This window comes from Pseudophryne corroboree, chromosome 12 (genome assembly GCF_028390025.1).
Source record: "Pseudophryne corroboree isolate aPseCor3 chromosome 12, aPseCor3.hap2, whole genome shotgun sequence".
NCBI classification, from domain to species: domain Eukaryota; kingdom Metazoa; phylum Chordata; class Amphibia; order Anura; family Myobatrachidae; genus Pseudophryne; species Pseudophryne corroboree.
The window spans coordinates 10,427,432-10,453,837 of NC_086455.1; the positions used below are offsets into that span (position 1 = coordinate 10,427,432).

Consider the following 26,406-nt stretch of genomic DNA (forward strand, 5'->3'; position numbering starts at 1 on the left):
AATTTCTATAGCTGTTACGCACCACCTACAGGCTATAAAGTGATACTGCATGCTCTCTCTCTCCCAGGCTATTACACACCACCTACAGGCTATAAAGTGATACTGCACGCTCTCTCTCTCCAAGGCTATTACACACCACCTACAGGCTATAAAGTGATACTGCATGCTCTCTCTCTCCCAGGCTATTACACACCACCTACAGGCTATAAAGTGATACTGCATGCTCTCTCTCCCAGGCTATTACACACCACCTACAGGCTATAAAGTGATACTGCATGCTCTCTCTCCCAGGCTATTACACACCAGCTACACGCTATAAAGTAACACTGCATGCAATCCGATTTGAACATTTTTATTTTTTAAACAATGTTTTTACCAAAAGCATGGGGAAACCATTTACAAGTACAGGGGAACAGGTCTGATCTACAATCACACAATGATATCATTTCCCAACTGGAAGATATAACCATCTCCCTTAGGAAACGCTGGTTCATTCTGATGAGTGACTTGTACTCTTACCTAAAGAGACAGAAATACAATACACTACAGCAGAGGTTCCCCAACTCGGTCCTCAAGGCATCCTAACGGTCCAGGTTTTAATGCTATCCATGTTCGGGCATATGTGACTTAATTAGCACCTCAGTCTATTTGATTTAACCATCTGTGCTCAACCATGGATATCCTTAAAACCTGGACAGTTAGAGTGGCTTGAGGACATAGTTTGGGAACCACTGTCCCACAGTATCACAACTTATTAACATAAGCAGCACATTTGGGCTGATACCACGGTCATTACAGGGTGGAGGCAGCCATTGTGCTGGCTCACTCATATTCCACCAATCAGCTCCCAGCATTTCTCAGTGATGCCACAACTCCCGAGGGAGCGGATAGGCTGCAACCAGCTCTGCCCACAAAACGTCCATCTACGCCAGGTCTCACCTGTTAGAGTGAACCAGCAACTTTATCCGCGATGGGTGCATTTTAGGGTATCCTTAAGACGTTGTAGAAAGAAGATATAAGAATATTATTACTAAAGTATCAGTGTGTTCCTCACAAGACATCACTGAGGCACGAGGCACTGTGTGTCATTGATACCACAAGTTCCTGGTGAATTGATAGCCTATGACACGAGCTGGGCAACCTGTGAAACTACAAGCCCATCATGCTCTGCCACCTGACAAGGTATGCTGAGACTTGTAGTTCCACCACACCGGGAGTACCACAGGTTGTCCAGACTTGGACACTAGAGTAGCCCATAATATAACTACCTCCATGGGGAAGAGACCAGAACATTTTAAACGGTCACTAAAGCCATAAGGAAAGCCCATTTCCTTAACATTCCTAGATAGCTATTTTTATGTCCCCATTGAATGACCGATCAAATGATATTTACACCGCGCATCCGTCCAGTCACTGTCCAGCAATGTGCGCTAATACGCTCCCAGAGGAGCACTGAGCACGAGCAGGACATTCAGTCTTCAGAAACCACAATCTGTAAGTCCAACAAGTTAATAAAACTTCTTATATCTTTGCCTGGTAGTACTTACACTTACTACATCTTTTAGCATTATGTTGCCGACTCTTACCTGAGGTCAAGGAAGGAAGTGGGGGGGAGGGGATCTGGGGAATTGGACAAAAGCAGCATTCAGTTATTTAACAAAATTACAGTAGCAACTTTTAAAGTCTTTGACAAAAACTTACAATAAGAAAATAATAATGTCACAATTTTCGGGGAGAGGAAGGGGAAAGGAGAATTGAGGCCCAGGGATATTTAATGAAGGGCAGGCGTTCTTCTTGGCTGTTGGAACAATCAAACCACATTTTTGTTCCGTAAGCCCCTCCCTCCTGTATGTCAGCGATGATGAGAACACATTCTGCCACCCAGGAGTATACCCCCATCTTGGCCGAAAATTTTGAGTGTTGTCACAACGCACTTTTGTCACTGTGGGACGAGGACGCGATTGGTTTTCAGTCACGTGTGCTGCTTGAATTAAAGGAAAAAACGTGAAGACCTTTTCCAGTGTGGCTCCTTGATAAAAGCAGCACAGTTTTTTTTCACCCAACCAGTGCAAGCGGCGGATCGCAGTCCTCCCTCCAGCAGAGGGCAGCAGTGTCTCTAGTAGGCTACTGATCCACTGTCTTCAGTGTTGGAGAACAAAATGTCTGCTTTGGCGTTGATAAAGTAAGTGGCAGTCAGAGAGACCAGCAGAACCGCAATGCCCACGACCAGCGTAATCACCTACAGTGGAAATAAAAGATGTGTTCCAAATATGTTCAAGTGAAACCGGAATCTAAACTATCTACCTGTAATGTCACAAGTAATTATTTAACAGACTAAAGTGTTGGCCACCCCCCCAAAATGGCTCCCTCCGCAGCTGCCCGGTTCACACGAAAATACTTACAACTTTATTAAACCGGCTTGTCCAGCTTTATACCTTTATAAGTTGCCAACTTCTAGGTTTTTCTGCAACTTTAATGCAAATTTGAAATAAGCCCCAAAAGCTAGTCATTTAGAGCTTTGCTAAATAATTAGCGCAATCTAAATTCACTTCCTCCCTCACTGCTGCCTGAGACCCCTGCCTAAGTGTGCCTAATTAACCCTTCATTAACAGACCAGAAAGTGCTGTAGCTACTGCATCCTCTGCAATGCAACTGTGAAATACGTCTCCGCCTCTATCCGGTACTCCTCCTACTCGGCCGTATACAAAACCATTACTAATGACAGACTCACCTCCAACTGGTGACTCGGCACGAGGAATATGCGCGCCCGGATCTCCTTCCAGCGGCTCTCGGTCCAGGTGGAGTACTCTGTGGAGCCCCAGTCGTCCAACTCAAAGGCAGGAGACTCTGCGTGTTGGCTGTGGGTGGTGCTCCTCACGCAGAACGGGGCCCTCGAGGTTGAATTCTCACTTAGGGGACCCTGCACCCAGTAGTATTCGTATAGCTACATGAAAAATATCAGAGCGTGAAGAGACCGTTCTACGGACATGTGACGCACATGTTATTTATCCGCACACACCAAGAAATAATAAGAATTTACTTACCGATAATTCTATTTCTCATAGTCCGTAGTGGATGCTGGGACTCCGTCAGGACCATGGGGAATAGCGGGCTCCGCAGGAGACAGGGCACATCTAAAAAAGCTTTTAGGTCACATGGTGCGTACTGGCTCCTCCCCCTATGACCCTCCTCCAAGCCTCAGTTAGGTACTGTGCCCGGACGAGCGTACACAATAAGGAAGGATCTTGAATCCCGGGTAAGACTCATACCAGCCACACCAATCACACCGTACAACTTGTGATCTGAACCCAGTTAACAGTATGATAACACAAACGAAGTAGCCTCTGAACAGATGGCTCACAACAACAGTAATAACCCGATTTTTGTAACAATAACTATGTACAAGCATTGCAGACAATCCGCACTTGGGATGGGCGCCCAGCATCCACTACGGACTATGAGAAATAGAATTATCGGTAAGTAAATTCTTATTTTCTCTAACGTCCTAGTGGATGCTGGGACTCCGTCAGGACCATGGGGATTATACCAAAGCTCCCAAACGGGCGGGAGAGTGCGGATGACTCTGCAGCACCGAATGAGAGAACTCCAGGTCCTCTTTAGCCAGAGTATCAAATTTGTAAAATTTTACAAACGTGTTCTCCCCTGACCACGTAGCTGCTCGGCAAAGTTGTAATGCCGAGACTCCTCGGGCAGCCGCCCAGGATGAGCCCACTTTCCTTGTGGAATGGGCCTTTACAGATTTAGGCTGTGGCAGGCCTGCCACAGAATGTGCAAGTTGGATTGTACTACATATCCAACGTGCAATCGTCTGTTTAGACGCAGGAGCACCCAACTTGTTGGGTGCATACAATGTAAACAACGAGTCAGATTTTCTGACTCCAGCTGTCCTTGAAATATATATTTTTAATGCTCTGACAACGTCCAGTAACTTGGAGTCCTCCAAGTCGCTAGTAGCCGCAGGCACCACAATAGGCTGGTTCAAGTGAAATGCCGAAACCACCTTAGGGAGAAATTGAGGACGTGTCCTCAATTCTGCCCTGTCCGAATGGAATATCAGATATGGGCTTTTGTATGACAAAGCTGCCAACTCCGAAACTCTCCTGGCTGAAGCCAGGGCCAACAGCATGGTTACCTTCCATGTAAGGTATTTTAAATCTACCGATTTTAAAGGCTCAAACCAATGAGATTTGAGAAAATTTAGAACCACGTTCAAATCCCACGGTGCCACTGGAGGCACTATTGGGGGTTGTATATGTAGTACACCTTTGACAAAAGTTTGTACTTCAGGCACTGACGCCAATTCCTTCTGGAAGAAAATTGATAAGGCCGAAATTTGAACTTTAATGGACCCCAATTTGAGGCCCATAGACAATCCTGCTTGCAGGAAATGTAAGAATCGACCCAATTGAAATTCTTCCGTTGGAGCCTTCTTGGCCTCACACCACGCAACATATTTTCTCCAAATGCGGTGATAATGTTGTGCGGTCACTTCTTTCCTGGCTTTAATTAAAGTAGGAATAACTTCCTCAGGAATGCCCTTTCTCTTTTAGAATCCGGCGTTCAACCGCCATGCCGTCAAACGCAGCCGCGGTAAGTCTTGGAACATACAAGGTCCCTGCTGAAGCAGATCCCTTCTTAGAGGTAGAGGCCACGGATCCTCCGTGAGCATCTCTTGAAGTTCCGGATACCAAGTTCTTCTTGGCCAGTCCGGAGCTACCAGTATTGTTCTTACTCCTCTTTTCCGTATAATTCTCAGTACCTTTGGTATGAGAGGCAGAGGAGGGAACACATACACTGACTGGTACACCCACGGTGTTACCAGAGCGTCCACAGCTATTGCCTGAGGGTCTCTTCACCTGGCGCAATACCTGTCCAATTTTTTGTTGAGGCGAGACGCCATCATGTCCACCTTTGGTTTTTCCCAACGGTTCACAATCATGTGGAAAACTTCTGGATGAAGTCCCCACTCTCCCGGGTGAAGGTCGTGTCTGCTGAGGAAATCTGCTTCCCAGTTGTCCACTCCCGGGATGAACACTGCTGACAGTGCTACGACATGATTCTCCGCCCAGCGCAGAATCCTTGCAGCTTCTGCCATTGCACTCCTGCTTCTCGTGCCGCCTTGTCGGTTTACGTGGGCGACTGCCGTGATGTTGTCGGACTGGATCAACACCGGCTGACCCTGAAGCAGCGATTTTGCCAGGCTTAGAGCATTGTAGATCGCTCTTAGCTCCAGTATATTTATGTGAAGAGACGTCTCCAGGTTTGACCACACGCCCTGGAAGTTTCTTCCCTTTGTGACTGCTCCCCAACCTCGTAGGCTGGCATCCGTAGTCACCAGGACCCAGTCCTGTATGCCGAATCTGCGGCCCACTAACAGATGGGCAGTCTGCAACCACCACAGGAGAGACAACCTTGTTCTCGGTGACAGTGTTATCCGCTGATGCATGTGCAGATGCGATCCGGACCATTTGTCCAGCAGATCCCACTGAAATGTTCGTGCATGGAATCTGCCGAATGGAATCGCTTCGTACGAAGCCACCATCTTTCCCAGGACTCTTGTGCATTGATGTACTGACACAGTTCCTGGTTTTAGGAGGTTCTTGACAAGTTCGGATAACTCCCTTGCTTTCTCTTCCGGGAGAAATACCTTTTTCTGAACCGTGTCCAGAATCATGCCCAGGAACAGCAGATGTGTTGTCGGGGTCAATTGAGATTTTGGAAGATTTAGAATCCACCCGTGTTGCTGAAGCACTACTTGTGTTAGCGCTACACCGACTTCCAGCTGTTCTCTGGACTTTGCCCTTATCAGGAGATCGTCCAAGTAAGGGATAATTAATACGCCTTTTCTTCGTAGAAGAACCATCATTTCGGTCATTACCTTGGTAAAGACCCGAGGGGCCGTGGACAACCCAAACGGCAGCGTTTGAAACTGATAATGACAGTCTTGTATCACGAACCTGAGATACCCTTGGTGTGAGGGGTAAATCGGGACATGTAGATAAGCATCTTTTATGTCCAAGGACACCATGAAGTCTCCTTCTTCCAGATTCGCTATCACTGCTCTGAGTGACTCCATCTTGAACTTGAATTTCTTTATGTACAGGTTCAAGGATTTCAGATTTAGAATAGGCCTTACCGAACCGTCCGGTTTCGGTACCACAAATAGTGTGGAATAATACCCCTTTCCCTGTTGTAGGAGGGGTACCTTGACTATCACCTGCTGAGAATACAGCTTGTGAATGGCTTCCAAAACCGACGTCCTTTCTGAGGGAGACGTTGGTAAAGCAGACTTTAGGAACCGGCGAGGGGGGAGACCTTTCGAACTCCAGCATGTAACCCTGAGATACTATCTGCAGGACCCACGGGTCCACTTGTGAGTGAACCCATTGATTGCTGAAAATCTTGAGTCGACCCCCCACCGTTCCTGAGTCCGCTTGTAAAGCCCCAGCGTCATGCTGATGGCTTTGTAGAAGCCGGGGCGGGCTTCTGTTCCTGGGCAGGGGCTGCTTGCTGCCCTTTCTTACCCTTTCCTCTGCCTCGCGGCAGATAAGACTGTCCTTTTGGTCGCTTTTTATAGGAGCGAAAGGACTGCGGCTGAAAAGACGGTGTCTTTTTCTGTTGGGAGGGGGTCTGAGGTAAAAAAGTGGATTTGCCGGCAGTTGCCGTGGCCACCAGGTCCGAAAGACCGACCCCAAACAATTCCTCTCCTTTATATGGCAATACTTCCATATGCCTCTTGGAATCCGCATCACCTGACCACTGTCGCGTCCATAAACTTCTTCTGGCAGATATGGACATCGCGCTTACTCTTGATGCTAGAGTACAAACATCCCTCTGAGCATCTCGCATATAAAAGGAAAGCATCCTTTAATTGCTCTAGAGTCAATAAAATACTGTCCCTATCCAGGGTATCAATATTTTCAGTCAGAGAATCCAACCACACTACCCCAGCACTGCACATCCAGGCTGAGGCTATTGCCGGTCGCAGTATAACACCAGTATGTGTGTATATACTCTTCAGTGTAGTTTCCAGCCTCCTATCTGCTGGATCCTTGAGGGCGGCCGTATCAGGAGACGGCAACGCCACTTGCTTTGATAAACGTGTGAGCGCCTTATCCACCCTAGGGGGTGTTTCCCAGCGCGCCCTAACCTCTGGTGGGAAAGGGTATAATGCCAATAACTTCTTGGAAATTAGCAGTTTTCTATCGGGGTTAACCCACGCTTCATCACACACGTCATTCAATTCCTCTGATTCTGGAAAAAATACAGGTAGTTTTTTCACCCCCCACATAATACCCCTTTTTGAGGTACCAGCAGTATCAGAGATCTGCAAAGCCTCCTTCATTGCCGTGATCATATAACGTGTGGCCCTATTGGAAAATACGTTTGTTTCTTCACCGTCGACACTAGATTCATCTGTGTCGGTACCCGTGTCGACTGACTGAGGTAAAGGACGTTTTACAGCCCCTGACGGTGTCTGAGACGCCTGAACCGGTACTAACTGGTTTGCCGGGCGTCTTATTTCGTCAACTGACTTTTGTAATGTGCTGACATTATCACGTAATTCCATAACTAAAGCCATCCATTCCGGTGTCGACTCCCTAGGGGGTGACATTACCATCATCGGCAATTGCTCTGCCTCCACACCAACATCGTCCTCATACATGTCGACACACAGCAGCCACACAGGGAATGCTCTAATCGAAGACAGGACCCCCTAGCCCTTTGGGGAGACAGAGGGAGAGTTTGCCAGCACACACCAAAAGCGCTATAAATGTATATAAACAACCCTAGAAGGTGTTGTTTACTATATATGCGCTCTTAATATATAAATATCGCCAATTTATGCCCCCCTTCTCTTTGTTACCCTGTTTCTGTAGTGCAGTGCAGGGGAGAGACCTGGGAGCCTTCCTCACCAGCGGAGCTGAGCAGGAAAATGGCGCTGAGTGCTGAGGAGAATAAGCTCCGCCCCTTTTTCGGCGGGCTTTTCCCCGGTTTTTAAGAAACTGGCCTGGGTTAAAATACATACATATAGCCTTAATGGCTATATGTGATGTATTTATTTTGCCTCTAAAGGTAATTATATTGCTGCCCAGGGCGCCCCCAGCAGCGCCCTGCACCCTCCGTGACTGAGTCAGTGAGCCGTGTGACAACAATGGCGCACAGCTGCCGTGCTGTGCACTACCTTCAAGAAGACTGAGGAGTCTTCTGCCGCCTGCTTTCCGGACCTCCGTTCTGCCGTCTCTTCAGCGTCTGTAAGGGGGATCGGCGGCGCGGCTCCGGGACGAACCCCAGGCTGACCTGTGTTCCGACTCCCTCTGGAGCTAAGTGTCCAGTAGCCTAAGACTCCAATCCATCCTGCACGCAGGTGAGTTGGAAATCTCTCCCCTAAGTCCCTCGATGCAGTGATCCTGTTGCCAGCAGGAATCACTGAGATTGAAACCTAAAAAAAAACTTTTCTAAACAGCTCTTTAGGAGAGCCACCTAGATTGCACCCTCTCGGACGGGCACAAAAACCTAACAGAGGCTTGGAGGAGGGTCATAGGGGGAGGAGCCAGTACGCACCATGTGACCTAAAAGCTTTTTTAGATGTGCCCTGTCTCCTGCGGAGCCCGCTATTCCCCATGGTCCTGACGGAGTCCCAGCATCCACTAGGACATTAGAGAAAATAAGAATTTACTTACCGATAATTCTATTTCTCATAGTCCGTAGTGGATGCTGGGACTCCGTCAGGACCATGGGGAATAGCGGGCTCCGCAGGAGACAGGGCACATCTAAAAAAGCTTTTAGGTCACATGGTGCGTACTGGCTCCTCCCCCTATGACCCTCCTCCAAGCCTCAGTTAGGTACTGTGCCCGGACGAGCGTACACAATAAGGAAGGATCTTGAATCCCGGGTAAGACTCATACCAGCCACACCAATCACACCGTACAACTTGTGATCTGAACCCAGTTAACAGTATGATAACACAAACGAAGTAGCCTCTGAACAGATGGCTCACAACAACAGTAATAACCCGATTTTTGTAACAATAGCTATGTACAAGCATTGCAGACAATCCGCACTTGGGATGGGCGCCCAGCATCCACTACGGACTATGAGAAATAGAATTATCGGTAAGTAAATTCTTATTTTCTCTAACGTCCTAGTGGATGCTGGGACTCCGTCAGGACCATGGGGATTATACCAAAGCTCCCAAACGGGCGGGAGAGTGCGGATGACTCTGCAGCACCGAATGAGAGAACTCCAGGTCCTCTTTAGCCAGAGTATCAAATTTGTAAAATTTTACAAACGTGTTCTCCCCTGACCACGTAGCTGCTCGGCAAAGTTGTAATGCCGAGACTCCTCGGGCAGCCGCCCAGGATGAGCCCACTTTCCTTGTGGAATGGGCCTTTACAGATTTAGGCTGTGGCAGGCCTGCCACAGAATGTGCAAGTTGGATTGTACTACATATCCAACGTGCAATCGTCTGTTTAGACGCAGGAGCACCCAACTTGTTGGGTGCATACAATGTAAACAACGAGTCAGATTTTCTGACTCCAGCTGTCCTTGAAATATATATTTTTAATGCTCTGACAACGTCCAGTAACTTGGAGTCCTCCAAGTCGCTAGTAGCCGCAGGCACCACAATAGGCTGGTTCAAGTGAAATGCCGAAACCACCTTAGGGAGAAATTGAGGACGTGTCCTCAATTCTGCCCTGTCCGAATGGAATATCAGATATGGGCTTTTGTATGACAAAGCTGCCAACTCCGAAACTCTCCTGGCTGAAGCCAGGGCCAATATAGCATGGTTACCTTCCATGTAAGGTATTTTAAATCTACCGATTTTAAAGGCTCAAACCAATGAGATTTGAGAAAATTTAGAACCACGTTCAAATCCCACGGTGCCACTGGAGGCACTATTGGGGGTTGTATATGTAGTACACCTTTGACAAAAGTTTGTACTTCAGGCACTGACGCCAATTCCTTCTGGAAGAAAATTGATAAGGCCGAAATTTGAACTTTAATGGACCCCAATTTGAGGCCCATAGACAATCCTGCTTGCAGGAAATGTAAGAATCGACCCAATTGAAATTCTTCCGTTGGAGCCTTCTTGGCCTCACACCACGCAACATATTTTCTCCAAATGCGGTGATAATGTTGTGCGGTCACTTCTTTCCTGGCTTTAATTAAAGTAGGAATAACTTCCTCAGGAATGCCCTTCTCTTTTAGAATCCGGCGTTCAACCGCCATGCCGTCAAACGCAGCCGCGGTAAGTCTTGGAACATACAAGGTCCCTGCTGAAGCAGATCCCTTCTTAGAGGTAGAGGCCACGGATCCTCCGTGAGCATCTCTTGAAGTTCCGGATACCAAGTTCTTCTTGGCCAGTCCGGAGCTACCAGTATTGTTCTTACTCCTCTTTTCCGTATAATTCTCAGTACCTTTGGTATGAGAGGCAGAGGAGGGAACACATACACTGACTGGTACACCCACGGTGTTACCAGAGCGTCCACAGCTATTGCCTGAGGGTCTCTTGACCTGGCGCAATACCTGTCCAATTTTTTGTTGAGGCGAGACGCCATCATGTCCACCTTTGGTTTTTCCCAACGGTTCACAATCATGTGGAAAACTTCTGGATGAAGTCCCCACTCTCCCGGGTGAAGGTCGTGTCTGCTGAGGAAATCTGCTTCCCAGTTGTCCACTCCCGGGATGAACACTGCTGACAGTGCTACGACAAAATTCTCCGCCCAGCGCAGAATCCTTGCAGCTTCTGCCATTGCACTCCTGCTTCTCGTGCCGCCTTGTCGGTTTACGTGGGCGACTGCCGTGATGTTGTCGGACTGGATCAACACCGGCTGACCCTGAAGCAGCGATTTTGCCAGGCTTAGAGCATTGTAGATCGCTCTTAGCTCCAGTATATTTATGTGAAGAGACGTCTCCAGGTTTGACCACACGCCCTGGAAGTTTCTTCCCTTTGTGACTGCTCCCCAACCTCGTAGGCTGGCATCCGTAGTCACCAGGACCCAGTCCTGTATGCCGAATCTGCGGCCCACTAACAGATGGGCAGTCTGCAACCACCACAGGAGAGACAACCTTGTTCTCGGTGACAGTGTTATCCGCTGATGCATGTGCAGATGCGATCCGGACCATTTGTCCAGCAGATCCCACTGAAATGTTCGTGCATGGAATCTGCCGAATGGAATCGCTTCGTACGAAGCCACCATCTTTCCCAGGACTCTTGTGCATTGATGTACTGACACAGTTCCTGGTTTTAGGAGGTTCTTGACAAGTTCGGATAACTCCCTTGCTTTCTCTTCCGGGAGAAATACCTTTTTCTGAACCGTGTCCAGAATCATGCCCAGGAACAGCAGATGTGTTGTCGGGGTCAATTGAGATTTTGGAAGATTTAGAATCCACCCGTGTTGCTGAAGCACTACTTGTGTTAGCGCTACACCGACTTCCAGCTGTTCTCTGGACTTTGCCCTTATCAGGAGATCGTCCAAGTAAGGGATAATTAATACGCCTTTTCTTCGTAGAAGAACCATCATTTCGGTCATTACCTTGGTAAAGACCCGAGGGGCCGTGGACAACCCAAACGGCAGCGTTTGAAACTGATAATGACAGTCTTGTATCACGAACCTGAGATACCCTTGGTGTGAGGGGTAAATCGGGACATGTAGATAAGCATCTTTTATGTCCAAGGACACCATGAAGTCTCCTTCTTCCAGATTCGCTATCACTGCTCTGAGTGACTCCATCTTGAACTTGAATTTCTTTATGTACAGGTTCAAGGATTTCAGATTTAGAATAGGCCTTACCGAACCGTCCGGTTTCGGTACCACAAATAGTGTGGAATAATACCCCTTTCCCTGTTGTAGGAGGGGTACCTTGACTATCACCTGCTGAGAATACAGCTTGTGAATGGCTTCCAAAACCGACGTCCTTTCTGAGGGAGACGTTGGTAAAGCAGACTTTAGGAACCGGCGAGGGGGAGACCTTTCGAACTCCAGCATGTAACCCTGAGATACTATCTGCAGGACCCACGGGTCCACTTGTGAGTGAACCCATTGATTGCTGAAAATCTTGAGTCGACCCCCCACCGTTCCTGAGTCCGCTTGTAAAGCCCCAGCGTCATGCTGATGGCTTTGTAGAAGCCGGGGCGGGCTTCTGTTCCTGGGCAGGGGCTGCTTGCTGCCCTTTCTTACCCTTTCCTCTGCCTCGCGGCAGATAAGACTGTCCTTTTGGTCGCTTTTTATAGGAGCGAAAGGACTGCGGCTGAAAAGACGGTGTCTTTTTCTGTTGGGAGGGGGTCTGAGGTAAAAAAGTGGATTTGCCGGCAGTTGCCGTGGCCACCAGGTCCGAAAGACCGACCCCAAACAATTCCTCTCCTTTATATGGCAATACTTCCATATGCCTCTTGGAATCCGCATCACCTGACCACTGTCGCGTCCATAAACTTCTTCTGGCAGATATGGACATCGCGCTTACTCTTGATGCTAGAGTACAAACATCCCTCTGAGCATCTCGCATATAAAGGAAAGCATCCTTTATTGGCTCTAGAGTCAATAAAATACTGTCCCTATCCAGGGTATCAATATTTTCAGTCAGAGAATCCAACCACACTACCCCAGCACTGCACATCCAGGCTGAGGCTATTGCCGGTCGCAGTATAACACCAGTATGTGTGTATATACTCTTCAGTGTAGTTTCCAGCCTCCTATCTGCTGGATCCTTGAGGGCGGCCGTATCAGGAGACGGCAACGCCACTTGCTTTGATAAACGTGTGAGCGCCTTATCCACCCTAGGGGGTGTTTCCCAGCGCGCCCTAACCTCTGGTGGGAAAGGGTATAATGCCAATAACTTCTTGGAAATTAGCAGTTTTCTATCGGGGTTAACCCACGCTTCATCACACACGTCATTCAATTCCTCTGATTCTGGAAAAAATACAGGTAGTTTTTTCACCCCCCACATAATACCCCTTTTTGAGGTACCAGCAGTATCAGAGATCTGCAAAGCCTCCTTCATTGCCGTGATCATATAACGTGTGGCCCTATTGGAAAATACGTTTGTTTCTTCACCGTCGACACTAGATTCATCTGTGTCGGTACCCGTGTCGACTGACTGAGGTAAAGGACGTTTTACAGCCCCTGACGGTGTCTGAGACGCCTGAACCGGTACTAACTGGTTTGCCGGGCGTCTTATTTCGTCAACTGACTTTTGTAATGTGCTGACATTATCACGTAATTCCATAACTAAAGCAATCCATTCCGGTGTCGACTCCCTAGGGGGTGACATTACCATCATCGGCAATTGCTCTGCCTCCACACCAACATCGTCCTCATACATGTCGACACACACGTACCGACACACAGCAGCCACACAGGGAATGCTCTAATCGAAGACAGGACCCCCTAGCCCTTTGGGGAGACAGAGGGAGAGTTTGCCAGCACACACCAAAAGCGCTATAAATGTATATAAACAACCCTAGAAGGTGTTGTTTACTATATATGCGCTCTTAATATATAAATATCGCCAATTTATGCCCCCCTTCTCTTTGTTACCCTGTTTCTGTAGTGCAGTGCAGGGGAGAGACCTGGGAGCCTTCCTCACCAGCGGAGCTGAGCAGGAAAATGGCGCTGAGTGCTGAGGAGAATAAGCTCCGCCCCTTTTTCGGCGGGCTTTTCCCCGGTTTTTAAGAAACTGGCCTGGGTTAAAATACATACATATAGCCTTAATGGCTATATGTGATGTATTTATTTTGCCACTAAAGGTAATTATATTGCTGCCCAGGGCGCCCCCAGCAGCGCCCTGCACCCTCCGTGACTGAGTCAGTGAGCCGTGTGACAACAATGGCGCACAGCTGCCGTGCTGTGCGCTACCTTCAAGAAGACTGAGGAGTCTTCTGCCGCCTGCTTTCCGGACCTCCGTTCTGCCGTCTCTTCAGCGTCTGTAAGGGGGATCGGCGGCGCGGCTCCGGGACGAACCCCAGGCTGACCTGTGTTCCGACTCCCTCTGGAGCTAAGTGTCCAGTAGCCTAAGACTCCAATCCATCCTGCACGCAGGTGAGTTGGAAATCTCTCCCCTAAGTCCCTCGATGCAGTGATCCTGTTGCCAGCAGGAATCACTGAGATTGAAACCTTAAAAAAAACTTTTCTAAACAGCTCTTTAGGAGAGCCACCTAGATTGCACCCTCTCGGACGGGCACAAAAACCTAACTGAGGCTTGGAGGAGGGTCATAGGGGGAGGAGCCAGTACGCACCATGTGACCTAAAAGCTTTTTTAGATGTGCCCTGTCTCCTGCGGAGCCCGCTATTCCCCATGGTCCTGACGGAGTCCCAGCATCCACTAGGACGTTAGAGAAAGTAAGTTATTATTAATGCCTTTAGTCTTATGGCTGAAATGCATCACTTATCACATTTACGTTTCGGTTGTATTGAGGGTTAAGCCGCTCACAGTAACGGACTAGCTGCCTTCTTAGGCCTCTTGCAATAAATAAGACGCCGCCGAGCAGGAGCATAGTGTGAAGACCTCAACAAATCCCTTTTGATAAAGTGCCGGTTGGATTTGGCTTCAGAAACGCAGTGATAATAAAGCACTATAAAGTGCTTTATTGAAACCATAAGGCAGCAAGTGGTAACACATCACAAGTAAACCATCATGCAGGATTTATGAATGTTAGATCTTATACAAAGCCCACGTAAGGGTCCACCCAAAGATTAGCTTCGACAATGATGAGGTTTTGATGAGAATTAGGATTAGGGGGCAGGAATAACAACTTGCCTCTTTCTTGGGATCCGTGGCCTTTTCAGGGTTCTGGCACTGCTCTTTAGTGAAGTTTACGACCTGCCCGGTAAGGTTGGTGAGAACGGAGATCAGGAGGCGGGTAGGGTTGTTGGCTGTGGGTTTGCTTCCATGTGAGCTGGCCGTCACGTAATACTGGGGCTGGTGGTCCTCTGGAAGAGTAGTGTATAGCAGAATTAGCCAGGATCATGCGCTTGATTTAAATGGGAATAAACCACTTAATCTCACATACAGGATAACCTAACCACAGTTACAGTTTTAGTTAGTCACTGGGGGGCAGATGTATTAACCTGGAGAAGGCATAAGGAAGTGATAAACCAGTGATAAGTGCAAGGCGATAAACGCACCAGCCAATCAGCTCCAATATGTAAATTAAAAGTTAATAGTGCCCCCAGGTACACTATCGCTGGTGTTTGTCAGGTTACCCAAGCTCGCTCAGCAGTTACAAAGTGTTTACGGGGGTGAGCACAATGCAGTCAGGATCAGCTCGCCCCACACCCGTACAGGTAGGAGAATAGACAACGCCTGGAGACCAGAATTACACAATTATTGCCCCAAAACCTGGACTCACCCAAGCTTCCCTTCCAGTCAGACCTAACGATGGACTGGAACCAGGAATTGTTGGACTTCACCAAGAACCCATATAACATCCGAGTGACCTGTGGGAACATAAGTGAACCTGTAAGACATTCTATAAATAGTGGTTTACTATAAATATATAAAACTAATAGAAGCTGAACAATCGAATGTAGTATAAATAAATCGGGCACTGCCAATGTGGAGTGCTCCGATCAGCAGCATGAAACGTTCCTCACCGATTGGGCGTCCGCCTTGATTTCCGCAGTGTCGTTCCCTCCTGCTAGCTGGTAAAGGGTTTTAGCGAGAACAGTAGCCACTTCCGAAAGAGCCTACAAAGCACAGAGAGAGTCACTTACTGGCTCAATAGCACCTACTTAACATCTTTATATCACACAACAGAAACCATGCAGGTGAATGGTCCCAAAAACGTTCCCGATGTTATTACACTATGACGTTGCTGGTGTTTCCTACTTGTATGTTCACTGCTCTCACCTGGGCGGCTTCGGTGATGTGCTCCAGTTCCTCATCTTCAGACAATCCGCTAGGATAGTTAATCTTGATGCTCTCGGCGGTGTCATACATGCTGTTGTAGTACCTGGTGGAGACATGGAGTCACGTTAAATATACACGGAGTGACCATTTTCAACCAGTCAGTCGTGACTTATGGCAGATCAGCATTTAACTAAGGTTCTCACTGCCACCTACTGGACGATCCAATTATCACTGGTATATATACGTAAATCAACCACATGATGTAAGGCAGTGGTTCCTATACGTTGTACTCAAGGTACCCCAACAGTCCATGTTTTAAGGATATCCATGCTTAGGCACAGGTGACTTAATTGGTACTTCAGTTTGATATACCATCTGTGCACAAGCAGTGATATCCCTAAAACCTGGAGTGTTGGGGTGCCTTGAGGACCGTGCTTGGGAACCACTGGTGTAAGGTGTTCCAGGCGTTTCTTGGGCTGGGCTAATAACCATGAGAATATAGTCTATTCCGAGGATTTGAAGAAGAGGTCTCACTTGTTGTGGTAGGCCGTCCTGTGGTCGGTCAGTACCACGCCGGGGATATTTTGCGCCCTCAGGAAGCGTTGGAAGGAAGCTGGCGGGAGGGCCTGAGACTGGTTGACCTCTTGCAGAGTTACGTTGCTGCCACTGCTGGCGGCTTTCAAGGTCTGGATCATCTGCTGAACCTGGGGGGCGAGGAGAACAGAACCGAAAAGTTTCTCTGCGATGAAAAATGAACGCCATCCCCTCCTATTGTGTATTTCCTGACCGAGCACCTACCTCCGTGTCCACAGAGTCGTTACTCCGAGAGACTGGGTCAGTATGGGCCCACAGCATGGAACTGTTCCTTAGCGCCACCTGCAGGACATACGCGGCACAATGAACGGTTGGATGAGAATGCATGACTTCCTCTGTGATGTATCACACACTGGAGAGGACTACGTACCTGACTGAGCTCAACAAAGGAGTGAATGTTGCTCAGTTTCACTGGAAACCGTCCTTTCTCCATGTCGTACACCATCCGTGAGCTGCCAATGTAATCAAACACTTCCTGCAGAAACAGAGCATGGTCAGGTTCCTCCCAATTCTATCAACCAGCTCATTGGAGCTCCACAGGTGAATCCTATCCCTTAACCTAATCCTAACCCTTATCCTAACTACTAGAGAGACCGCTACACAGGAGCCACTGATACACCGCTTCACCCGGCAGGATGGTAGCGGTCACTTGTGGCATGTGGTGATGGCGGCCATACTTGCAGAACATGGACAAGGGGCTAAAAATAGTCAGCAAATTCTCTTTTAATGATTGGAATTTTAATTAACACAATTACAAGAAGTACAATAATCAGCCATAAAGCCACCTGCCTAATACTGAGTAGATCCCACTTGTGCCATGAAAACAACTCTGACCCGTCAAGGCATGGACCCCACAAGACCTCTAAAGGCATCTAGAGATGTTAGGTCAAACTATGATCTGGGGAATTTGGAGGCCAAATCCTTGAACCCTTTGTCATGTTCCTCAGACCATTCCTGAACAATGTCTTGCAGTGTAGCAGGGCGCATTATCCTGCTGAAAGAGGTCAATGCCATCAGGGAATACAATTGCCATGAAGGGGCGTACTTGTTCTGCAATAATGCTTAGGTAGGTGGTATGTGTCAAAGCTACATACACATGAATGGCAGGACCCAAGGTTTGGCCAAAGTATCACACCAGCTAGCTTTCTGCTTATAGTACATCCTGGTGCTCATTGTAGGCACTGACTGCGGTGGACAGGGTTCATCATGGGCACTCTGACCAGTGCAATGCACCATGTCTTCCGACACCTCTCTATCATAGCCAGCATTAACATTTTCAGCAATCTGCGCTACAGGAGCTCTTCTGTGGGTTAGGACCAGACAGGCTAGTCTTTACTTCCCACGCACATCAGTGACCCGCGGACACCCATAACCGGTTCACCAGCTATCCTGCCTTGGAACACCTTTGGTAGGTACTAACCACTGAATACCGGGGACACCCCACAAGACCTGCCATTTTTTAGATACTCTATCCTAGAAATCTACCCACACAATTTGTCACAGTCACTCAGATCTTTACGCCTGCCCATTATTCCGGCTTCCAACACATCAACTTCAATATGGACTGTTCACTTGCTGCCTAACATATTCCACCTTGTGAAGGTGCCATTGTAATGAGATAAATAATATTAATCATTCACTTGCCAGTGGTTTTAATGTTCTGGCTGATCTGCGTATTTTCTCTAATATTCTGCCAGTACTGGAAGAAACTATCTCTCACCGCGCATGAGAAAATGTCCAACTATTTGGCCTGGACATTTGTCCTATTCCACGCAGCGTACATTCTCGCTTTATAGTGTCCTACATGCGCCAAACAGACCTTCTATGAATGTATCACCGAGTAGCGGTCTCCTGCTAATTTTTTTAAAAGGCTGACAGAGGCGGCCTGAACTACCCTACATGTAAGTAGACCAATTACAGACAACCGTCCACGCCGTCCCACTACACACAAACCCAGAAGCAGCAGTGCAGGGAGACATCTCGGGCCAATCAGCCTTACCCCTTGGAAGAAAGCAAACATGATATTCCTGGGCAATGACTGAGAGTCGGCCACTTTATGGAGCGCCTCGGCAGCAGCCAGCTGCGTCACTAGCCCAGACACCGTACTCTCAGCTCCCGGGGCCAAGTTCCAAAAGAAAGATCGGCTGTCAATCTGTAGAAACACACCAATGGCAATGTGAGGATATTAAGGTTTTAGAAATGCAGCCAGTTTCTCAGTTTATGGTTCTATAGCTTTCATGTGAAACACACTGTGCAATGAATGTGATATCAAAACTGAGTAGTCTATAGCTTAAGGTTCAGAAAGCCTGAAATCAATCTAGAGTACTTAGCATGCCAGGACGAAGGTGCAGTAAGTAGTGGAGGCATCATCTCAATGGATGGCCACTTGAGTTCTCCACCAGGGGAATTTACGTCTGTGGCCGGACCTCTCCTTTCTAAGCAAAGCACGTTTTATCCCGACAGATGACAATACAGCAGCCCCCAAATCATGGTGGGTCTATCAAACCAGTCCACAAATAAACCACACTGTCCTTTTTAGGGGTTCACTACGATATGCCGGCGGTCGGGCTCCCAGCGACAGGCATACAGGTATACCGGCACCGGGAGCCCGACCGCCGGCTTACCGACAGTGTGGCGAGCGCAAAAGAGCCCCTTGCGGACTCGCTGCGCTCGCCACGCTACGCGCGCCACACTATTTTATTCTCCCTCCAGGGGGGTCGTGGACCCCCACGAGGGAGAATAAGTGTCGGTATGCCGGCTGTCGGGCTCCCGGCGCCGGTATGCTGGTCGCCGGGAGCCCGACCGCCGGCATACTGAAGACCACCCCTTTTTAGAGCATTGGTAGCAGAGAGGGTCTAAGTGTAAACGATTTGATCGAGTGATCCTCTCACCATCGGTATGGGCAGTTCACTCAACATCCGATAGAACCCACTTCCCAGTGTCCCTGCTCTCAGTGCCCGCTGCATCACTTACCCTGGCAGCCGAGACAATGACCTGATCCTCCGGGGCCAAGGTTCCAGATACGTTTATAGGTTTCAGAGAGCTCCAGACGTTGTAACCAGCGAGAGAGTCGCACACTGCTTCTAAAGGATAGCACCATGTCAGTACAGAGCGGGTAGTAATTCTCACACCTCAATTACACTGCAAGTGCAGCTCACTATTCACACATTGATCATTACTCCCTATACTCTATATTGCAAACACAACGCCGCTTCTAGATAAACGGGAGGAATTTACTAGTTTGTGTAGGCAAAACACAAAGCCGCGTTTGCCTTGCTCTAGCTAAGTACTTACTGCCGCCTTCGTATATGTGTCTGCATTTCCCTATATTACACTTTTTCCGTACTACATTGCTTTATATGTCTGAGCTTTTCAGTCAAGCATTTATATCATACGGCAGAATGATGTATTATTGTGTTATGTTTTGTGCCCATTGCGTTTTACATGCGGGGCTGTCAGACATAATTGTATTCAGACAGCAGCACTGTGTGGAATTCTCCCATAGAGCATTGACAACAGGTACCAGCTGCAGAGGAGGAGACACACCCCGGGCCGAGGCCTCCTCACCTGGGTTAATGCTGAAGGACATCTGGATGGAGTTACGCCTCATGCAGGTGACGGTGCTGGTGACGGCGTGCATGTGAGAGGATAGCTGCATGGCGCACAGTGGGTAGACTGGGGCACTGCTGCCGTTCCCTGGAATATTGTGATCCCGGTAACACTACACAGGAGAGAGGGGAGACGTCAGTGCGCACACACACAGTGAGATCCTTGCTATGTCCGATTTTGACTATGCGATTTCCCTTGAACTACCCCAAAGTGTATTGTTGACTATACTTTATACTAGATAGTACACTAGATAGTCAGGGGATTGACTTACCTGCACAGTCTATCTAGCCTTACGACACCGACCCTGCGGGAGCGCGCATCGGGATCGCAAGCTGCCTAACACCTTGAGATCTGCACTAACTTTCCTTAAGATTTTGACTACATAGTCAAAATCAAAAGCAGAAATCTCAGCGTGTGTACACACCTTAAGCTAGGTGTCACATTGTACAGCACATCATGGACAAATACATTATTAGCCACTGATTCATGTTGATTTACTTTATTCACCATCAGCTAAGCTCAGGCATCACACCCGTAATTCACTTAGTGCATTCTCAAAGCCTGGGGTGCAGACTTTAGCACCGATAGTGGAAATAATAATAGAAGTGAAAAGACCAGTACATGCGATTTCTGACAAGTGGTCGCTTTTTGTCAAGTTCAACATTAACTAATACACACGGTCGTATCACATTATTATAGACAGCAGCTAGACGGGCAGAACGTCATCTTGGGACACACGTCTGGAAGCCGCCAGGTTCACTGTGACGATGAGCTGTTCCACTGTATCGTGTCGCTCAGCCCTCAAGCACCTTCATAGCCGTCATTCACCTCTCACATCAGTGGCACGTGGTGCTCATCAGTTTCCACGTCGGATAGCCACAATGGCGCCATTTGTCCAACCACGATATACATTCGCCACAGCAGCTCGCGGACAGGTCATACACAACGCAGTGTCAGAAATACCGCCACCCTTGTCCTGCAAGCCGATAATCATACCATTTTGCAACTCGGATAAATCTCCCCTTTTACCCATGACAGCAATGAGTGATGTGTGTGCAGACGGCCCATCACACACTTTATTTACCCCCCAAGCCAGCGCACGACACGTGACGTACTTCATAGGCTACGCGCTGCCGGCGTCAAATGTAGGAGGCGGTCATAATAAGGTGACTCCACAGTGTAAAATATAATGGCGATCTATGGAATCGCCAATTAAGTACATAGTTCAGTTTGCCGTCGGGTAGCTTTGGAAATCCGCTTCTGAAGCTCTATTAAAAGCCTTGACGACATACAAGGCTCTGCTTGCACCTAAAGTAAGTGTTCATTATTTACACCTTTCTGTACAGGAGCTTAGAGTGGTGAATCTGCCCGTCTCTTATCTAGAACATACGCAGGGACATAGGCTGGTGAATCTGCCTGTCTCTTATCTAGAACATACGCAGGGACATAGGCTGGTGAATCTGCCCGTCTCTTATCTAGAACATACGCAGGGACATAGGCTGGTGAATCTGCCCGTCTCTTATCTAGAACGTACGCAGGGCCATAGCCTGGTGTATCTGCCCATCTCTTATCTAGAACGTACGCAGGGCCATAGCCTGGTGTATCTGCCCATCTCTTATCTAGAACATACGCAGGGACATAGGCTGGTGTATCTGCCCGTCTCTTATCTAGAACATACGCAGGGACATAGGCTGGTGAATCTGCCCGTCTCTTATCTAGAACGTACGCAGGGCCATAGCCTGGTGTATCTGCCCATCTCTTATCTAGAACGTACGCAGGGCCATAGCCTGGTGTATCTGCCCATCTCTTATCTAGAACATACGCAGGGACATAGGCTGGTGTATCTGCCTGTCTCTTATCTAGAACATACGCAGGGACATAGGCTGGTGTATCTGCCTGTCTCTTATCTTTAACATACGCAGGGACATAGCCTGGTGTATCTGCCCGTCTCTTATCTAGAACATACGCAGGGCCATAGGCTGGTGTATCTGCCTGTCTCTTATCTAGAACATACGCAGGGCCATAGGCTGGTGTATCTGCCTGTCTCTTATCTAGAACATACGCAGGGCCATAGCCTGGTGTATCTGCCCATCTCTTATCTAGAACATACGCAGGGACATAGGCTGGTGTATCTGCCTGTCTCTTATCTAGAACATACGCAGGGACATAGGCTGGTGTATCTGCCTGTCTCTTATCTTTAACATACGCAGGGACATAGCCTGGTGTATCTGCCCGTCTCTTATCTAGAACATACGCAGGGCCATAGGCTGGTGTATCTGCCTGTCTCTTATCTAGAACATACGCAGGGCCATAGGCTGGTGTATCTGCCCGTCTCTTATCTAGAACATACGCAGGGACATAGGCTGGTGTATCTGCCCGTCTCTTATCTAGAACATACGCAGGGACATAGGCTGGTGTATCTGCCCGTCTCTTATCTAGAACATACGCAGGGACATAGGCTGGTGTATCTGCCCGTCTCTTATCTAGAACATACGCAGGGACATAGGCTGGTGTATCTGCCTGTCTCTTATCTAGATAATACGCAAGGCCATAGGCTGGTGTATCTGCCCGTCTCTTATCTAGAACATACGCAGGGCCATAGCCTGGTGTATCTGCCCATCTCTTATCTAGAACATACGCAGGGACATAGGCTGGTGTATCTGCCTGTCTCTTATCTAGAACATACGCAGGGACATAGGCTGGTGTATCTGCCTGTCTCTTATCTTTAACATACGCAGGGACATAGCCTGGTGTATCTGCCCGTCTCTTATCTAGAACATACGCAGGGCCATAGGCTGGTGTATCTGCCTGTCTCTTATCTAGAACATACGCAGGGCCATAGGCTGGTGTATCTGCCTGTCTCTTATCTAGAACATACGCAGGGACATAGGCTGGTGTATCTGCCCGTCTCTTATCTAGAACATACGCAGGGACATAGGCTGGTGTATCTGCCCGTCTCTTATCTAGAACATACGCAGGGACATAGGCTGGTGTATCTGCCCGTCTCTTATCTAGAACATACGCAGGGACATAGGCTGGTGTATCTGCCTGTCTCTTATCTAGATAATACGCAAGGCCATAGGCTGGTGTATCTGCCCGTCTCTTATCTAGAACATACGCAGGGACATAGCCTGGTGTATCTGCCCGTCTCTTATCTAGAACATACGCCGGGACATAGGCTGGTGTATCTGCCAGTCTCTTATCTAGAACATACGCAGGGCCATAGGCTGGTGTATCTGCCTGTCTCTTATCTAGAACATACGCAGGGACATAGGCTGGTGTATCTGCCCGTCTCTTATCTAGATAATACGCAAGGCCATAGGCTGGTGTATCTGCCCGTCTCTTATCTAGATAATACGCAGGGCCATAGGCTGGTGTATCTGCCTGTCTCTTATCTAGAACATACGCAGGGACATAGGCTGGTGTATCTGCCCGTCTCTTATCTAGAACATACGCAGGGACATAGGCTGGTGTATCTGCCCGTCTCTTATCTAGAACATACGCAGGGACATAGGCTGGTGTATCTGCCCATCTCTTATCTAGAACATACGCAAGGCCATAGCCTTGTGTATCTGCCCGTCTCTTATCTAGATAATACGCAGGACAATAGACTGGTGTATCTGCCCGTCTCTTATCTAGATAATACGCAGGGCCATAGGCTGGTGTATCTGCCCGTCTCTTATCTAGATAATACGCAAGGCCATAGCCTGGTGTATCTGCCCGTCTTTTATCTAGAATGTATGCAAGGCCACAGCCTGGTGTATCTGCCCGTCTCTTATCTAGAACGTACGCAAGGCCACAGCCTGGTGTATCTGCCTGTCTTTTATCTAGAACATACGCAGGGCCATAGGCTGGTGTATCTGCCCGTCTCTTATCTAGATAATACGCAGGACAATAGGCTGGTGTATCTGCCTGTCTCTTATCTAGATAATACGCAGGGCCATAGGCTGGTGTATCTGCCTGTCTCTTATCTAGATAATACGCAGGGCCTTATGTTGATGTATCAGCTGGTCTTACCTAGATTGTGTTCCTCAATCCTTTTTTTTTAAATCACATTTCTCCTTTTGTCCAAATGTTACTAAGTTTCCTGCCACGATTGTAAATTCACACCATGGGCCCCCCTTACGTCACGGATTTGTTACACCCGCTAATACCAGTCACAAAGCACATCCCACCTACTAACGCTCCCCTGCCCACCCTCAAGTCTTTGTTACAGACCATTGACCCAGTTCTAGACTATGCCTGAGGACAGTGTATTAGAATGCAGCTGCTCTGTGTTCAAGAGAAAGAGAATTACAACGACAAGCTGACCTGTCAAAGAGAACGTGGACACCCACCTGCTTAATGACCTCTGTCTCATTCTCATCTCGGAGTAGAAAAATTGGGAATTCAAAATCTTCATAGGAGAAACCATTGCCCAGTGGGTTCCACACGGTCCCGTTACAGTGTGCGTATTGTGAGCCATGATCGCTGTTGTAAAGTCCTAAGTAAAGGCATCATATCAGCCAAGATATTACTCATTGCATGCTACCATATTTCTATTAATGACCATCCCACAACCCCCGCTAACTTGGATCGATGAATAGATGAAATACTAATGCTACACCATTGACAGAGGTAATCATGTTCACACATCCATACGATGACAAATGGACAGGACTTACCAAACCCATCGCTTGGGCACGGGAGGTCCAATGAGAAGCCGTCAGGTGGGGAAGGACTGGCATAGCTAACAGCCATTCCAGAGATACGAGAACTCCCCTTTAGTTTCTGCATTGTGTCCCTGGGGCGGTGAAAAAGATAAATCGGTCACATTATTATAACTAAAAAAAATAAAATAGAAAAAAGGATGAACGTGAAATTGGCGTTACTCGATCACATCTTACTTGTTAAACAAATTTCCGTTAAGCAGCACCATGTAGGGCGGGTTAGGACCGGTCTCAAGTACCCAAGGCAGGTCCTCTTCTGTCTCTACCACGTGGATCACCCCGGTGTCGCCATTCCTGGAAGCTGAGAACACGGATAACATAAACCCCCATGGTCGATCTTAGGTCAGCTTTGTAGACCTGAGTTGCAGTGCCAAAAGCTGAATTCCCATACGTTGGGCCAAGTCCTCCAGCCATCACATAGCTCAGACATCCAGCGACTGCAGTGGAATGGATTACTGATTGTTTTGCCCATCTATACTAGATCACATTGATTATTTTAAGCAACCAGATTGTAAAGCATGCAGCCAGCTTTACCCGCACCTGGAAGGAGTCCCACCACCACCACATGCTCAGTGACAGAACGGCACACCTTTTTTATTTTTACCAATATCCAGTTTGGGAAATGGGAACTTACACTGGCAGCCTATTTGGTGGGTGGCATTCAGGAGCCGCACACAAGGGGCTGTGTTGTTCAGTGGGATGTAGATCTTCCTCTCCACGGAATTTCCTTGACACAGACCTGTCAGACAGGACAATGCAAATGTGAGCAGCCCAACATAAACATCATGCGTCATCATATCTACCAGTGTACGGGACCTGTGTGCTATCGCACATCATGCAGGTAACTGTACACACATTAGGAGATTAATATTCACATATATGTATTTACTTATATAGTGCACACATATTGCACAGCGTTGTACGGATATTATATCGGTCCCTGCAGCGATGGAGCTGACACTCTACATTCCCTCTCATATGCACATACACACTGGGGGTCACTTCCTTTGTCATACACCAATTAACCCAGGCAAGCATAGGGAGAACATACAAACTCTAATCAGACAATGCCTCGTTAGGGATTTAATTCATGATCCCAGTCCTGCGATGCAGTAACGCTAACCACTATGCCAACCGTGCGTTATATATATTTATTTACCATACTAGCCCTATAAACCGGGACACTTATGAATTACACAGGTTATGTGGCTGGCTGCCTTCAAGACTGCATCTCACCCGGTTGTAATCAGCCACAGAACCTGTGTAATCTATGAGTGTCCCGGTGTAGAGGGATAGTATGGTAAGAGTGTGTGTGTGTGTGTGTGTGTGTGTGTGTGTGTGTGTGTGTGTGTATATATATATATATATATATATATATCACATGACGGTATATGGGGACCACCCACTAGGCACAGGCGGCTACTACTGTACATCCGGGTGTCTCACCTGCCAGTAGAGCCAGGAGAACGCCCAGACACCTCCATCCCGGCCAGCGAACCACAACATCCCCAGCAGCCGCCATGATCACACGCCTGTCAGCTTCCGCCCTGGACAGTCCAACCGGAAACCGACGGGAGCGGCCATGGTGACTTTTCCGCCAGGGGCTGCCAGACACTTCCGC

General features: G+C 48.1%; 2 protein-coding genes across 5 annotated transcripts in view; one reads left to right on the top strand and one right to left on the bottom strand.

Annotated features, from left to right (window-relative positions):
* The window catches only part of COPA (COPI coat complex subunit alpha), a 237,460-nt gene that overhangs the window by 175,307 nt on the left and 35,747 nt on the right, over nt 1-26,406 (top strand). The gene's annotated exons all lie outside the window — the stretch shown is intronic.
* Nucleotides 337-26,379, bottom strand: NCSTN (nicastrin). Of its 2 annotated transcripts, none has more exons than XM_063946947.1 (17): nt 26,232-26,379; nt 25,420-25,524; nt 24,963-25,086; nt 24,741-24,859; nt 24,414-24,559; nt 20,035-20,188; nt 19,441-19,547; nt 18,467-18,619; nt 16,838-16,942; nt 16,672-16,749; nt 16,408-16,577; nt 15,874-15,976; nt 15,618-15,710; nt 15,374-15,461; nt 14,782-14,954; nt 2,732-2,944; nt 337-2,239 (listed from the first exon to the last, which is right to left on the bottom strand). In XM_063946947.1, exons 1-17 carry the CDS (start codon nt 26,305-26,307, stop codon nt 2,117-2,119), a joined length of 2,130 nt encoding a protein of 709 aa, XP_063803017.1. In that variant the 5' UTR covers nt 26,308-26,379; the 3' UTR covers nt 337-2,116. The 2 variants fall into 2 exon arrangements, with proteins under 2 accessions (XP_063803017.1, XP_063803016.1); XM_063946946.1 differs by having other exon boundaries at nt 19,441-19,550; nt 26,232-26,378.

Excerpts from the sequence above, each read along its gene's own strand:
- NCSTN (XM_063946946.1), bottom strand. The coding sequence starts at position 26,307 with ATGGCGGCTGCTGGGGATGTTGTGGTTCGCTGGCCGGGATGGAGGTGT. Across the intron at positions 24,560-24,740 it reads GTGCCCAAGCGATGGGTTTG|GACTTTACAACAGCGATCAT; the intron begins GTAAGTCCTGTC and ends GCCTTTACTTAG. Across the intron at positions 16,750-16,837 it reads CCTTTGTTGAGCTCAGTCAG|GTGGCGCTAAGGAACAGTTC; the intron begins GTACGTAGTCCT and ends TATGTCCTGCAG.